This window comes from Hyperoodon ampullatus (assembly GCF_949752795.1).
Source record: "Hyperoodon ampullatus genome assembly, chromosome: 3".
Lineage (NCBI taxonomy): Eukaryota > Metazoa > Chordata > Mammalia > Artiodactyla > Ziphiidae > Hyperoodon > Hyperoodon ampullatus.
The window spans coordinates 7,447,013-7,462,936 of record NC_136916.1 but is presented as its reverse complement, the minus strand read 5'-3'; the positions used below and the strand labels follow the sequence as shown (position 1 = coordinate 7,462,936).

Below are 15,924 nucleotides of genomic sequence, written 5' to 3'. Positions count from 1 at the left end.
CACTTCTTTAAATCTCTCTATAGCTCATGAGGCTAATAGAGACACAACACGTATTGGTACCTTTATCTCATATTTTCACTGCTGTGTCTGTGACATACCGACTAGCACACACTCAATAGTCAAACCATCTTTCCCTCCATTTTACTAGTCCTTAGTCTCTTATCACTATGGATATAATTCACAACTGACAGGGAGCCACAATCGTGTGTTTTGGTTCATATTGATAATCTTTGATATAATGAGAAATTGGCTGTCTTATAAAATATTACATGTAAGTAAATTCTTTGCATTCCATATTTTTTAGGTTCCTTGATTATGCATAATTGTATATCTTTAACATTGGTTTGCCATTTGGACCTCGTGGAAACAATTCAGTTGATATCAGTTTCCCAAATGCTTTTAGCTAATTTTGTTCTTCTCTGTTAGCCTTTTTTTCTGTCTAGTATGTTACAGAAGGCAAGCCCTAGAAAACTTTTCTTTTAGGGAACTTTCCAAAGTCACTTTTTCTCACGTTATAGACAAAAGTTCACCTCATTAATGGCATATGATGGAATAGAACAGCTTTGGGAACAGTTGGGTGGTGTGGATAAGGACGGCCTGCAGTAGCTAACTCTTTTTAAGCACCAACCCTCCACAAATCCATCCCCTTTTCCCTCCAAAACACATACACTTCCTAGAGGAGATATGATGGTGTTGAGCCATGCTTCCAATTTACTCTAGAAGGGAAGCCATTACTGGCCATCGTTAACCTAACTTAAAGCTCTTAGTGGTTATTTAGTACTTTCAGAAAGTACAAAAAGGAGACTTAGAACGTAAAGAGCTTTCCTCTAATCAAGAGGCTGGGAAAAAAGTGCAGGCATGTTGGGAGAGGTTTTATTTTCTATTTTGCCAGCTTGGTTGCTTACCTAAATGCTGGAAATAGCAATAGGTGGAGAAATGGTCCAGACCACAGCGGGAACATACAGGGAGCAGGAATAGATGGCAGGTTTCTCTTGGGAATGGGCCATTCTGTAGGAAGCAGCGTGAGGTAGAACACACTGGAATCTAGCCATAACCCCCAGATTCTAATGCTGCTACACTTCGTTACACTGAGCAAATCACTTGCCCTTTTTGTGCCTCGGTTTATCTCTAAAATGAGAGGTTTATACTAGGTGATGTTTCTTGTACCTTCCAGTTCTAAAAAATTAGATGAATAGCATAACAAAAGGCAAAGTGAAATTCTGATTGCGATATTTTCAGTCACAGCAGCGTGTTAATGTATGTGTTTTAAGGAAGCATTCTATGGCATTAATATTTATGAATGTACTCGTGAACTTCTGTAAGCACCACACCCAGACACAGATTCCATGCTTTAAAGGAGCATATGTTTAAGACACGGAAATGGAGATATATAATTTTTTTTCTCAGTTTTAGGCCCTTACATGGAGGGGTCCATGTCAGTTATAACTGGATAACACTACTGTAGATAGGTAGACTTTCTGGAAAAACAGGGAAGTACTTGAAAGAGTTAGGCCTGTACTATATTAATCTATTAATGGTAGCAAAGTACACAGGCAGGGATTATTTGAGATAAGAGAAGTGCTAAAGAGCAGAAGTCAAGGTGAACTTGGGAGGTAGTAGTGTGCAGATCTAATGGGCAGAGTAACTTTAAGGTTAGGAATAAAACTAAAGGGAAAAATCTTTAAAAACAGGAAAAAACAGGCCAAATCTTGTGAAGAGGAGAGAAGTCGTAATAAGGGGAGGCTGTCGAGAAACAGGCCCAGAAATCCTGTCTGATCTCTAGGCCCAGCCGTGACTCCCTGTCAGTCTGCAGGCAGGTCACTTGACCATTCTGTACCTCAGGCCCCTCACCTATCCAGTGGGAGGCTATCCCTGCTACCTCGCAGGAGCTGTGTGAGGGCCCAGTGGGCAGATGAATGTAAAGACAGACGTTTCCAGACCGGGTGGGCTCTGTACTGGGAGAGTGGGGGGAAGAAGCCCAGCAGTACGTGAGTGCTGGTGAGTGCGGGGCAGGGCCCTTCAGGGGCAGGATGAAGGCCCTGGTACCCTGGTAGGAGTGATGCTCGGCCTCCTGAAGCTCTCGACGTAAATGGCGCTGTGTATGCCAGCCTGCCACCACCCTCTGTCTCTGTTCAGTAACTCAATCCTGGTGTGGACAAATAAAGTTGTCATCTGTACCTGGCTGTGGTCAGTCCACTACTTTCTGGCGCTACCGTGATCATTTGTCGTCACCTCCATTCTCTGCTTTCTGCTTCTCCGCTGGCTAACCTCCAGGGTCTGGCCTCTCTGTGGCCCTCAGAGCTACGTGTGCTTCTGGCCTCACCTGAGCATGGCAATTGAGAAAGAATTTTCCATTTCTAAGAGTTCTATAAATTCCATTAAAATATCCTTTTCTGGCAAGTTATCTTGTCTGAGTGATAGATAGCTATTTGGTGAAATTATCCTGGTTGACTTAAATTCTGTTTTAAAGGAAACAGAACCACTAAGTGTCATGCCAAAATTACCGTATTGGTAGGAAAAAAAAATCATTGTGGGCACACTTAATCTTTTTTTTCTTACCCTTAAAATATTTGTCCAGGAGCTAGTATAAATATTGGGTTTAGAAAAGGGGTGGGGGTGGGGGAAGGCTAGTGGAAAGAATATTAAACCTTGCGTTAAAGATCTGGACTCCAGCTAGTTCTATTAATTAGCCATGTGACTTTGGGCATTTTCCCCTTCTTTACACAGATTAGGGTCCTCAGATGTTCAGTTACCCTTCTGCAATTAGCCAGTGTTAATTTTCACCTGCTCTTACTAAACAGTTAAGACTGGTCTCTGGACAGAATAGCCACTGCCCCTTGCAAGAAGGATTTAGTGAAAGGGTCTACCTCATCTTCGTTTCTAGATGAAATTAAGCCAAAGATCAGACTCCTGTCCCTGCTCACGGCGAAAGTACCTTAGTCATTTAGCATCTTACCGCGAGGCAGTCTAAACCCTAGCCTGGTAGAGAAGGCCTGGGATTAAGTACTGACGCTGCCCCTTATAGTGTTGGGAAGGAAGTAAGGTAATACATGTGAAAACATTTTGCAGTCTGCATTAATTCGTATTACTATTTTGAGCAACATAACACCCATTGTTTTAATTTTTCCATTGCCATACACAATTGTTTAGTGCCTACTTCGTATAGGATGTTATATATCTATCTACCTGTAGTACTCTGCACTTTTACATATATAACATTCATACTTTTGCTTAGTCCTTTCAGGTTTCAGGCATTGATTCATATTCAGAAACCAAGCAGCAAAGATGGTGTTAGGTATTCTGGTTTGCCATTAGTTTGTGGACCTTTTGTCCTTTTTATCTCAGTGGTTGGGTCTTCAGGATCAAAGATACGAGTATATATGACATAAAATCATTGATATTATGAAAATCATCCCCAAATGTTTAACATCTGTTGATAGTAAGATCAGAACAGGGAAGAGCTATTCACTTTCAAATGTGAAGTTAGCACTTTAATAGAATTACTCTAAACCTTGTAAATTCTACAGCCGTTCATTCCTACCGTCTAAACCTACCCTAATATTGCAAGATTTCTTTTAATATTAAGCAACTTAATTTTGTTTATATTTTTATATTTGTCAAGTGATATTGAAGAATATAGTCTTCTTTAAAACTTATATGTCAACAATAGTGATATAAATATTTAACTGTGTTTATCTCTATGGACAGCTCTGATGATCCACAGGCTCAGAAATACATCAGGGATAGTAAATGTTTAGTGAGTATGCTTCTATTATTATTTCCCTATTACACAAAGTAATTGCCAGTTATGTTGATTTGAAACTGTATTTTTATTAAAATCATTCCTTATTTAACACACTCATTTCCTTCTTAGGTCATTGAAAAAAATGGGAAATTACGATATGAAATAGATACTGGAGAAGAAAAGAAATTTGTCAGCCCAGAAGATGTTGCCAGACTGATATTTAGTAAAATGAAAGGTATTGAGCAAAAGAAAAGATCTTTTTAAAAACTGACCTTTTAAAAAAATCTAGAGATGGTTTTTGATCTGGGGGTAATAAGCAGGGTGATTGAGCGAATGAGCAGTGAGGAGACCTAAATTATGCTAGACCTGCCCGGGCCACTAACTGGCTATGTGACCGTGGTTAAATGACTTATTTTCCCTGACCTTGGTTTCCCTAGAAGTAATGTAAATGGATGGGGCCAAATTAGCATTTTCAAAACTTCTTAAGATGAAGTGACCAGGTGGTCCAGTGGCTGAGACTCTGCGCTCCCAACGCAGGGGACCTGCTACAATCCCTGGTCAGGGAACATGCCGCAACTAAAGATCCCACATGCGGCAACTAAAGATCCCACATGCGGCAACTAAGACCCAGTGCAGCCAAATAAATAAATATTTTTTTAAAAAAGATGAAGTGGCCAATAAGCTTGGCGAATAGTGAATGTCGTATCTCCTTCAAGATTGACAGTGCACTCTCCATGGTAATTTAGGCAGATTAAGTAGGTCTGGTTCTATCTCCACTTCAGGTGAAGGCTTGGAGCTAGCTGAGCAGCCTCCTGTGGAGCAGCTTGAGGGGTTCTGGAGTAGATTACTGACAAGGCTCACTTCAGCTCTGGAATGTGTAATGGATTTGTGGGATGGAAGGCAGCCTTTCACCATGGTCGTTGGTCTGCACATAGGTGCATTAGAAGCTCATTGTCTAAGAACCCGTCTAATTTGGGAGATGGTTGAAACTTGGAAGCCTAAGAGCAAGGCACTTTGGAAAGTACTTAGTTCCATGTCCACAAACTATACCAAAACCACAAAAAAGTAGTGCACAATTTAAGAGAGCAAGAGAAGATCATTGGGTTAGAGCAGTCAAGTGAATGGGAAAATCCTTATAGTGAGAATGTCTTTGGCTCAAATTAACAAACCTCAGAGTATCACTTGACATTTTTGTGTATCATCAGAATTTATTTTTATATAAGTTTTTTCTTCCCATTTTATTGAGATATCATTGACATACAGCACTGTATAAGGTGTACAGCGTAATGATTTGACTTACGTATATCATGACGTGATTACCACAGTACGTTTTGTGAACTTTGAAAATATTTTTTTCACGTACAGAAACAGCACATTCTGTCTTGGGCTCAGATGCAAATGATGTAGTTATTACTGTTCCATTTGATTTTGGAGAAAAACAAAAAAATGCTCTTGGGTAAGTATAATATGGGGTTTCTTTTACTTGCTTAGTTAAAGGAAATAACAGATTTCACAGTACCACTATATAGTGAAAGGTAAAATTGCATTTGAAAATAACTTACACAGTAAAGTTGTATTTGTAAATACATGTATATTTACATATGTAAATCGTGGTAAAAAGTTATGGTAATAATCATTAATAGTTCCTTTATTTTGTGAAATGTCAAAAGAACATAAAATTAAATGTACTTTCTTAGCTATTTTGATTGGAAATGTTTTTGATTACCAGGTTAAGTTGATGTTTATAAATCACTTTGCCTTAGTGTCATGTAATTAAGGCTTACGTGGGAATTATATAAAAATAAGCAATTTTAGAAAATATTTGCGATTATTTTTTCACCTTAGATTAACATCTAAACAAAAAGTTATATTTAGTTTTTATAGGTTGCTATGCAAATGTAATTGGCAAGCACCCAGTCTTTTGCTCTGTGGATAGAGTTCCCTATGGGGCTTTGCTGAACACCTGAGTTGCTTCTGGGGCAGAAGAATTGCTTTATTTACTTGCACTTGTGGGGTGTTAAAACTGTGACCCTAAATTAAAGAAGTTGGAAAATGCTAAAATGTATTATAAATATGTCCTAATCTCTTTCTAAAGTTCGTAAGCTTGAGCACTTGGAGAGCTCTCTCTTCCTTACTCAGTATAAGCACGTTATTTTCTTTGTCAAGGAAATAGACTCTGAACATTATTATTTTAAACAGAAAGTGATCTACGCTTAAAGACTTAAGTCTATTTCTTATGTTCTGTTATCTTGCTTCTAAAGATCATTCATTACCCTTCATGTTCTACTTACGAAGTCTTATATGCTATTGCATAAAATCTTTAGCAGAGCATTTCTAAAAATGTACTTGAACATGTTGTGATACTAAATGTATTAAAAGTAAATTGTCCACAGGGAAGCAGCCAGAGCTGCTGGGTTCAATGTTTTGCGATTAATCCACGAACCATCTGCAGCTCTTTTGGCTTATGGAATTGGACAAGACTCCCCCACTGGAAAAAGGTAAAAACCATATTTGCAGCTTTAAGTTTTTCACTGCAGAAAACATTTTAGATTATAGCAATTATTTCAGTAGAGATTGTTATATAGCACAGTGGTTCCAAGCCTTTATGGATGGAAAGACATCGAAACTCACCTAGAGTTTTTCAAATAGATGAGAAAGATGTCCTAGGAAAGTAGAGAAAGGATATAACAGGCAGGAGGGAAGGTTGAGCTTTTCCGCCCTTCTCTTATCACCTACACTTTGTCCCCTTAGTGGAGGAAGATTTGAAATTTATAAGCCCAGCCAAGTTCCAACTGAAGCTCTAGGGCACTGTTAATTTTACTACCAATTCTAAGTATTAAACATGCTTAGAAACAGTGAGGTCTTTTATGTACATTTGTCTTGGCAGGAGATGGGGGAAAAGCCAGTATGGGGATTTAAGACTTCATTTGATAATGAAATAGTAAGACATACTCCTAATTTAATTATAAAACTTGTCTTAATAGGTCTGACACATCGTGTAATTTTAGGGAAATCAATTCAGATGTGTTAATTTCCCCTAATTGTGTCATTTCATCCATATCTCACAATTAAACTAATATGTATAAATTACTAGGAGATTTTTTTTAGGTAAACTAAAATATAGAATATAAATTAGAATATCAGAAATTTTGGATTTTGATACATAGGAAATTAGCTCCTAGTTTTGTATATGTTTTACTTTTGTAGAACATGTTATTGCAGTAGTAACAAGGATAATATTAACATAAAATTTGTCTGTTTAATTCTCTTACAATTCACTTTAATTACAAATCTCTTCATTATTTACTTTGAAAAGTTAGTGTTTTGAACTCCAGTTAGTCAGAAGAATACAGTTTTACCAGTACAACTAAATGAAAAAGAGCTTTGACTTAAAATCAGAAGATCTGGTTTCTAAGCTTAAGTCATCACTGAGTGATGACCATGGACAACTTAGTTACTCATGTGAGATTTTCAGTTTCCTCATATGTGATTTACAGTGACTTGTTAGTTTAAGAAGTCGAACCTGGCTTTACAATTCTGTGATTCTCTCAGAACTTACTCATGTTATCTTTTTTTTTTTAGCAACATTTTGGTATTCAAACTTGGAGGAACATCCTTATCTATCAGTGTCATGGAAGTTAACAGTGGAATATATCGTGTTCTCTCAACAAACACTGATAATAACATTGGAGGTACACATTTCACAGAAACCTTAGCACAGTACCTAGCTTCTGAGTTTCAGAGGTGAGTATAAAGGGACTTGATGATATATTTCGATTGAAGTTTCACTTCAGGTTTAATTTTTTCCTAATTTGTTTGAAATTGCCCTTCAAAGGAGGACATGTTTTTTCCAGTGCGCTGGATATTTTTGTGTCTAAAGTTCTAAGGTCTGTTCTGGTAAACGGGGAAGCAGAGGCCAAGCTGCCCAGTGCAGTGTACTTGGATTTTTCCCTCAATTCTTCAGTGGTTGCTTTTATGTCTGGATGAAGGAGGGTAAAAGCACTGAGGCCTCACTACCTTCTGAACAGTTTTTACAGGTGTAGAAATTATGTTATAGTTAGATTCCAGTAAATGAATGTCTTGCAGAGTGTTGCTATTTTATTACTAATCTACTACAACAAGGAATATTTTAGTTTTGTTGCTGGATATAATTATTCCATTCAAAATTCTAATCCTGTTTGGCACATCATGAGTCAAATATATAAAGGTTATATTTGGGACATTCCTGCTGTGAAAAGAAGCTGAAATAGCATTTTCATCAGTTTGACTAAACTGGGTAAAAAAAGTCTTGAAAAAGTGATAATTTCTCATTTCTTTAATAAAGATCTATACTGCTTTTTGTTGTAAAGGTGTTCCAACTCAAGGCAGGGCATTGTTAATTTTACTACGGATTTCAGTTTTTAAACATGTTTAAAAACAGGGCCATCAATATCACCACTTAGCAAGCAGTTTTAACAATTAACTCCCCTTGGAGGTAGAGGAACTATAATTTTACGTATTTCGTTATGTTTCAGATTTCTCTGAGGAAGCACTTTTAGTTTTTTTTTTTTTTTTTTAATGCTGGACAGATAATTTTGTGCCATCAAACAGTAATCATGCTGCAGTTGTAAGGGGTGAGGTGTGAGACTTGACCCAGTTGCATGAATCTCATTCAACCTCCTTTTGTCTCATCTGCAAAAAGATGATGGCTCCTGTACTTCTTCAAAGCACAGTCCATTATTGTGGTTACAGAATCCAGCAATTCAAAGTGTTAAGTATATTGATTATTCATTTTTCTTGAGACACTTCTTTAAATTGCAGAGAATTTTCTTTGTATATTTTGGAGATACTAAAATCTGGTATTAATATTGATTCATGAGCTTATAGTTATCCTAATAGGGGTTATCCAGATGTTAGTTACAATAAATTCTAAATGACCTAGTAATTTTTAAACTTCAAAGATTGTATTTTTAATTTAGATCCTTTAAACATGACGTGAGAGGAAATGCCCGTGCCATGGTGAAACTGATGAACAGTGCTGACACTGCAAAACATTCTTTGTCAACCTTGGGAAGTGCCAATTGTTTCCTTGACTCGTTGTATAAAGGTCAAGATTTTGACTGCAATGTGTCCAGGTAAAACTGCAGTTCAAAAAACTTAAAAAAATTCCAAGGGTATTCACATTTAGGTGTAATTTTCTCACTTTGGGTTTTTCGTTTGCTCATTTGAGGTTTATTAGCCCTCTGTAAAAGGGGAGTTTTCTTGTCTTTACTTCTGGGGTCCAACTCTTGTCAGACTAAATAACTATTCTCAAAGTAATCATGTCAGCTGTGATTGCCCTGTTATTTTACAGCTACAAAGAGCAGTGTGTGAAAAGGGCTTCCTAGATCTTTGAAAGAAAGATGAGAGAAGACTTGAAGTTTGAGATTTGCGAGTTTCTCTTACTGAATAGCAGTCCCACCTGTATAGTCCCTAGTTCTTTGTGGGGCTTGCACATGTATCAGTGGATGTTACTATAACTTGATCGTTACCCCTGTGTGGCAGGCTGTATTCTAAGTACTTTCTATGTATTAACTCTCAAATTCTCCTAACAACCCGATGAGGTAAGTACTGTTATTTTCCTTACTTTACACAGGAGGAAGCTGAAACATAGGTTTCATTTCTTGTCCGAGGTTCTCCAGCTAGTAAGTGACAGACCTTGGACTCAAACCCAGCTAGTTTTGACTCCAGAGTTCCGTTACCTATCACAGTACTTTGAGGATTGATCCCTTTCTTGGTTTTATTTGCTCTGTCATCCGTTGGCAGCATTGTAAATTTTAATAGCTTTTATGACATTTAGTAAACACAGGTTTAATGTGCATAAAATTGTTTTTAATCCTCATATCTTTTACATAATCCAAAACATTGCTTACAGATGATTGCACCTTCACCCAGGAAGTCCAAGGGAGGCTGTTGTCCTATCATCCTATCATTTTGCATTGCATATTACTCACAATAATAATAGCTACCGTTAGCACAATTTAAACCTCCCAACAAGCTAATGGGTGACTTGGAAGCATAGTGAAGATGTCCAGAATTGCAGTATTATATTATTTTTAGGCTTTTACTGACTCTGTGTGGTTAAATTCTCTCTTCATCTGGCCCTTGTAGTTTAGCTTCCTCACTCTCTCTGGGCTTTCCCGAAGACTCCAGGTCAGCGCTGCCACCTGTGGCTGTTTAAACTTTTTAATTAATTACAGGTAAATAACATTAAAAATTTGGTTCCTCAGTAGCATTAGCCACAGTTCAAGTGCTCAGTAGTCTCATGTAGCCAGTGGCTCCAGAAAGTTCTCTAGATCTTTTAAGAGAGATTTCAAGCTACAATCTAAAAGATAGAAAGTTGTTAAATTGAATTTAAATTTGTGGCAACAGTCTTTATATTAACTTAGTGCTGTTTGTCCAAGTACTCAGTATATGTTTGCTTATTAATAAGGAAATAGAAGGAAAAAATTTATTAAGAAGGAAAAGAAGGAAATAGAATTCGTAATTTTATTTGCTAGCATTTAAGCTTCTCAGGTGGTGCAAAAGAACTAAACCTATGTGCAGCATAGGCTCAGACTATAAAGAAAAGTAGTGAGAAACAATTTTTTAAAACTTTACACATAAAAATAGCAAAAATTTCCAAATGATGGTTTGATTTGGAGCAATAGATTTATTGTCAGAAATGCCATACACGGAGTATTTTTAGGTGTTTTGAAAGCTTACAAGCAGGCTATGGGTAAGATAATCTTCCATCTGAATTTAATACTAAACATCTTCATACATTTGTAGATGGATAACCTAGACTTTTTCACTCCATGATATTGCACTGCTGGGTGTTTACTATCCTGTTCTGATCATAAACCTATTCTAAAGAGATTCATCACAGTAGGTTTTGTCATTAACCTTCACAAGAAAAAGATGTCTTGTTTGACTTTTTTCTGTGTCTTCTCTTCTCTGTGTGTATGTGTATTTGTGTATGTGTGTGTGTACAGAGCAAGATTTGAACTTCTCTGTTCTCCACTTTTTAATAAATGTATAGAAGCAATCAGAGAACTCTTAGAACAAAGTGGATTTACAGCAGATGATATCAACAAGGTAATACTTTTGTATTTTCTTATTTATGTTGGGAGTAATTTTCAATTTGGAATTTAGGAAACAGCCCCTTGGTACTGAAAGAATATTTTTATACATTTAAATATTTTCTTAGCTTATGTTAGGAAGGACATTGATTAAATTTTGATTAATGGCTCTAATGAACTCATAGTTCTGTATGTTCATTTTCTTAGCAAAAAAGACTAATTCCTTTTCAGTATATTTTTTTACATGTAAGCAAAAACTGACAGATATTAGAACATTTGCCATGTGTCAAGCACTGTTTCTAAGCGTTTTACATGTATTAACTTGCTGAATGCTCACCAACAGCTCCATGAAGTAGGTGTTATTATTTATCCCCATTTTATAATTGGGGGCACAGAGGTACAAAGGTATAAGTAACTTCATGGTAATTGTGTGTTTAGTGGTAGAGCTAGGATTTAACTCAGTGTGGTTCCCAAGTCTGCTCTTAACCAGTACACCAAACTGCTTCTGTCTGCTTGCTGGGAAATATTGCATATTTGCTTGCATAAGAAAAGATTTTGAGACTTTCAAAAATATTCCAACTGTTTAATGTTACCTTTTCTCCCAAGATTATTTCTACTCATTTAAAATACAGGGCTTCCCTGGTGGCACAGTGGTTGAGAGTCCGCCTGCCGATGCAGGGGACACGGGTTCGTGCCCGGGTCCGGGAAGATCCCACATGCCGCGGAGCGGCTAGGCCCGTGAGCCATGGCCGCTGAGCCTGCGCGTCCGGAGCCTGTGCTCTGCAACGGGAGAGGCCACAACAGTGAGAGGCCCGCGTACCGCAAAAAAAAAAAATAATAATAAAATAAAATACATATAAATTTTTTTCATTTTTGTTAATAAAGGCATTTTCATATAAGAAAACTCAGAAAATAGGTAACCAGTGTTTTATTTTATAATAAACTAGTCTAATTTGTATGCACAATTTTGAATTCTATGTTCCTTAAATAATAATATAATCAATTTCTTTGCCCATATTACTGTGTAGTCTTCATCAACACAATTTTAAATAGACTCAATATCCTAGAAAAGGAAGAGCACCATAGATTATTTCATTGTTCTGTTTGGATTCCTAGATCAGGTCTTCCCCTCCCCAGAACAGTGATGCCCATCTTTTCCCATATTTAATGTTATTCCTTGGGATAGATTCCCATAGTAAAATCATTGGGTCAGAGAGTATAAATAGCTTAAAACTATTTTTACCTTCAGTTACCTTCCAAGAGAGTTGAATTAACTCATACTTTCATCAGCAATATATGAGAAAAGACATTTTACTGTAACCTTGCTGACACTGAGTTTTATCATTTAAAGATAAATTTTCCATTAAGTACTTGAAAAAGAGATATATTTTTACTTTATATTTTATTGGCTACTATAGGATTATTTTAAAATATTTATTATTAATATTATAAATAATAAATGTTTAATCTTGTGTTTCCTTATGTGTAAATATTTCATATTCTTTGCCTGTTTGATCAATTAAATCTTAGTACTTTTTAAAATGTATTTGTGTAAATGCTTTATATAATCAGAAAATTAACTGCTGTTTACTATAATCTTCTTTTGAGGCATGCAGTTTACTGTTTAACTTTGGTCCTGTTATGGAGGAGGGTATTTGATACACTGAGGTTTCATTTATTTATCTATTTAAATCTGTTGGTCTGTTACTCTGAATTCTTCAGCTGCTTCTAAGTTTATAAACTCCATCTTTGTTCAGGTGTATTTAATACTATTTTCTTTTTGCTATAGTTTGAAACTTTTTATATTTTCACTATTTTGCTGTATGCTGTAAGATGGAAATTGCATTTTTTTGTCTTTTGGTGGAGGTTTTCCTTTCAGTGTAGTTCAGTAAGTATTTTTTTTTGAACACTTATAACATGCCATGCGTTGTGCTAGGTGATTGGGGGTGTGTGTGTGGTGGGGGTGGTGAAGGTGGCTTACAAAGATTAAGGCATATGGAAGAGTGGTACCAGGCAGGGCTGGAAGGGAATGAGCTTGGAGACAGACCCGCCTGAACGGGAAGGCTCACGGCGCTGGTAGTTCCAGAACAGGCAACTCACTTACTTTCCTGAGCCTTACTTGTCTCTTCTTATTAAGGAGGGTGATAATACTTAACTTATAAGTATATAAGTATAACTTACTCTATAAGTTTGTTATGAGGATTAAATGAAATATCATGTATGGCACAGGGTGTGGTGTATTGTAGATGATCAGTTAATGTGAGTTCTCTTCCTTCATTAACTGGTCATACAGCCCTCACATTAGATACCACCAATGGTACGATCCTCAATTGCTTGACTAGAGGTCAAGTACATTCTTAGGATTAAGAATATTGTTAAAGATTCACTCTCCAGATACTTCTAAAATACAAACTTTTGAGAACTTAAAAATATTAGAGTTGACTCTGTAGTTTGTTGACCTTGCAGCAGTAACAAACAACCCCCAAGTCTCACTGGTTTTCTACTGTAGACAATCTTTTCTTGCTAGTGTTTCACGTGGGCAGCTGAAGTTGGCCGTAGGTCTACTGCTATGGCTCTTTTCCGTGCTTCTCGTTCTACGACCCAGGCTAAAGGAGCAGCTCTCTGGGACCTGCGGTTCTCACGGTGGAGGGGAAAGAGGAAGAGAGCTGGTGGAATGGGCAGGGCCTTTAAAGCTTCTGCTTAGACACATTGTACTTCAGTGTATTCACATTCATTTGGCCAAAGCTAGACATGGCCAGGCCTGAGTGCGTGGGCAGGGAAATCACCTGCACGGAGGGCAGTGGCAATGGGCGGGGAAGTATAATCCTTTTATGGGGATGGAGGGAGGGCTTTACTGTCATTGACACGTTTAATCCTCACAAAGGCATCAGGAGATAGGCACCGCTATCTCCATTTCCAGAGGAGGAAACTAAAAAGGTTCCGAAGAGGTTAAGTGCTTTGCTTAAAGTAACGCTGGCACGCTCGTGCTGGCGCTGGAATTGGAGCTCACAGTCTGCCCTCGCGGTCCGTGCTCTTTCTTTACTCTTACTTATGCCCATCGCCTTTCCCACGTTAGTATCGGGCAGTCTAGTCTTAGGAGTATTTGTTTTTTCCCAAAGGAATCCCCTCATCGCTTGCTTGAGAAGGCCACGTCTGATCTCTGAGGACAGGGAGCGTCAGGGTTCCTACTCTTCTTTACGTTAGACTCCCTTTATCCCCCTCGTGTTCAGCACCGTGCTCCCCTCTCTCCCCTGCTGTCCCCAAGCTGGGCTGAATCCCCGTGTTTGAGGGGGCAGGAGGCGCTGCTGGGTCAGGGCCGAGGTCTGGGGGTCTGCTGGCCCCGTGCGCGTGCTGGCGGGGCTGCTCTCCGCCCGGTGTCCCGCTTTCACCCCTCGGCTTGGCCCTCGCTTCCTGTGGCCTTTGGTGCTTCGCAGTCCCAAGCCGCTCTAGGTTCTGTGACTCAAACCACCTTGCTTCCCCTTTGGTTATCTCAGGCCACGTCAGCTTTAAGACAGTTACTTCTCTCCCTTTCAGCTTCCAAAATTTGCTGAAATCTCAAGCTCAAGTTCTCTCCTGCATTTATTCTGCCATTTATATCTTCTTAAATTCCCTTATTGTCTACAAGTGGGCTTGTAGAAGGATACGTAGATATACCGATGCAGTTAATTCTCGCCATTTTTACCAAGCATCCAGACTCTTCAGCTGCAATTTTAATACCTGCATAGTATTTTGTTGCATTGATGTATCATAATTTACACAGCCAATTATTTGTGTTGAGTGTGTACGTTATTTTGATTTTATAAATAGCAGTCTTTGTGGCTTTGTTAACATCCTTAATTTCCTTGGAAGAAGATTTGTGAGTAGAATCCCAAATTTTAAGACTTTTAGTATTTATCAGATCGCTCACCAAAAGCAATTTACTTTCTGAGTAGGTGTAAACCCTCATTATTAACGTTGCAATTTTTAAAAATTCTTTTTATTCATATTGGTTTTTTTCAGAGCGCTTTAGAATTATTTTTTCAACTTCTTAGATAAAAATCCCATTGTGATTTTTTTTTATTTATTATTATTTTTTTTGCGGTACGCGAGTCTCGCACTGTTGTGGCCTCTCCCGTTGCGGAGCACAGGCTCCGGACGCGCAGGCTCAGCGGCCATGGCTCACGGGCGCAGCCGCTACGCGGCATGTGGGATCTACCTGGACCGGGGCACGAACCCACGTCCCCTGCATCAGCAGGCAGACTCTCAACCACTGCGCCACCAGGGAAGCCTTTTTTTAATTTTTATTGGAGTTTAGTTGATTTACAATGTTGTGTTAGTTTCTGGTATACAGCAAAGTGACTCAGCTATACATATACATATATCCACTCTTCTTTAGATTCTTTTCCCACACAGGCCATTACAGAGTATTGAGTAGAGTTCCCTGTTCTCGCTTCTTGTTTATATTTGATTGCCTTGGTCAGGCCTTGAATATTTTAGTTGACACTGGACCTCTTTCTTTTATTCTCTTTATAAGGGGAATAGTGTTAGTCGTTTACCAACAGATTTAATTACTGGTAACTGGTTTGAAATAGATTCTCTTTATCATATTGAGCACTTCTCTTTATTTCTTTTTAAAGGTGTTTTAATATGAAATAGGTGTTGAGTCATTACAATTGTTTTCGGACACCTGCAAGACAGTCTTATGGTTTTCTTTATATTTGTCTTCAAATTATTTGATGAATTATTGATAATTTCCTAATATGGAACTATCATTGTATTCCTGGGATAGATCTTATTTGGTTATGAGGAATTATTCTTTTGATATGTTAATTTTCTGTGATAATTCATGTATCATTTTCATGCTGTTCATGCTAAGTTAGCAGAAGTGAGATGGGCTATTTCGAACTTTCCTGCCTTATGCATATTGTCTGAATAACGTAACGCGTTTTAACATCAGACACTGGAAAGGGGAATCGTCCTGTGTTTTGGGTTGCATTGGTCTAAAGAAGTGCCTTAGCTTCTTGCCTCCAGCTCGTTCTCTCCTTCCTGGATGATGAGATGGGCCATGGCTTATCGATATGTCCCCAGGGCTTCCGTTTAGGGAGAGTCAGAGGCACATGG

The 15,924-nt window shown here is 38.0% G+C and overlaps 1 protein-coding gene across 1 annotated transcript in view; it reads left to right on the top strand.

Moving 5' to 3' along the window:
- HSPA14 (heat shock protein family A (Hsp70) member 14) overlaps positions 1–15,924 on the top strand; it is a 33,773-nt gene that overhangs the window by 5,713 nt on the left and 12,136 nt on the right. The window contains exons 4-10 of the mRNA XM_079699684.1: positions 3,709–3,757; positions 3,875–3,980; positions 5,111–5,201; positions 6,139–6,243; positions 7,328–7,489; positions 8,704–8,859; positions 10,738–10,840. Coding sequence (XP_079555810.1) covers positions 3,709–3,757; positions 3,875–3,980; positions 5,111–5,201; positions 6,139–6,243; positions 7,328–7,489; positions 8,704–8,859; positions 10,738–10,840 — 772 coding nt within the window. The remainder of the gene's footprint in view (positions 1–3,708; positions 3,758–3,874; positions 3,981–5,110; positions 5,202–6,138; positions 6,244–7,327; positions 7,490–8,703; positions 8,860–10,737; positions 10,841–15,924) is intronic.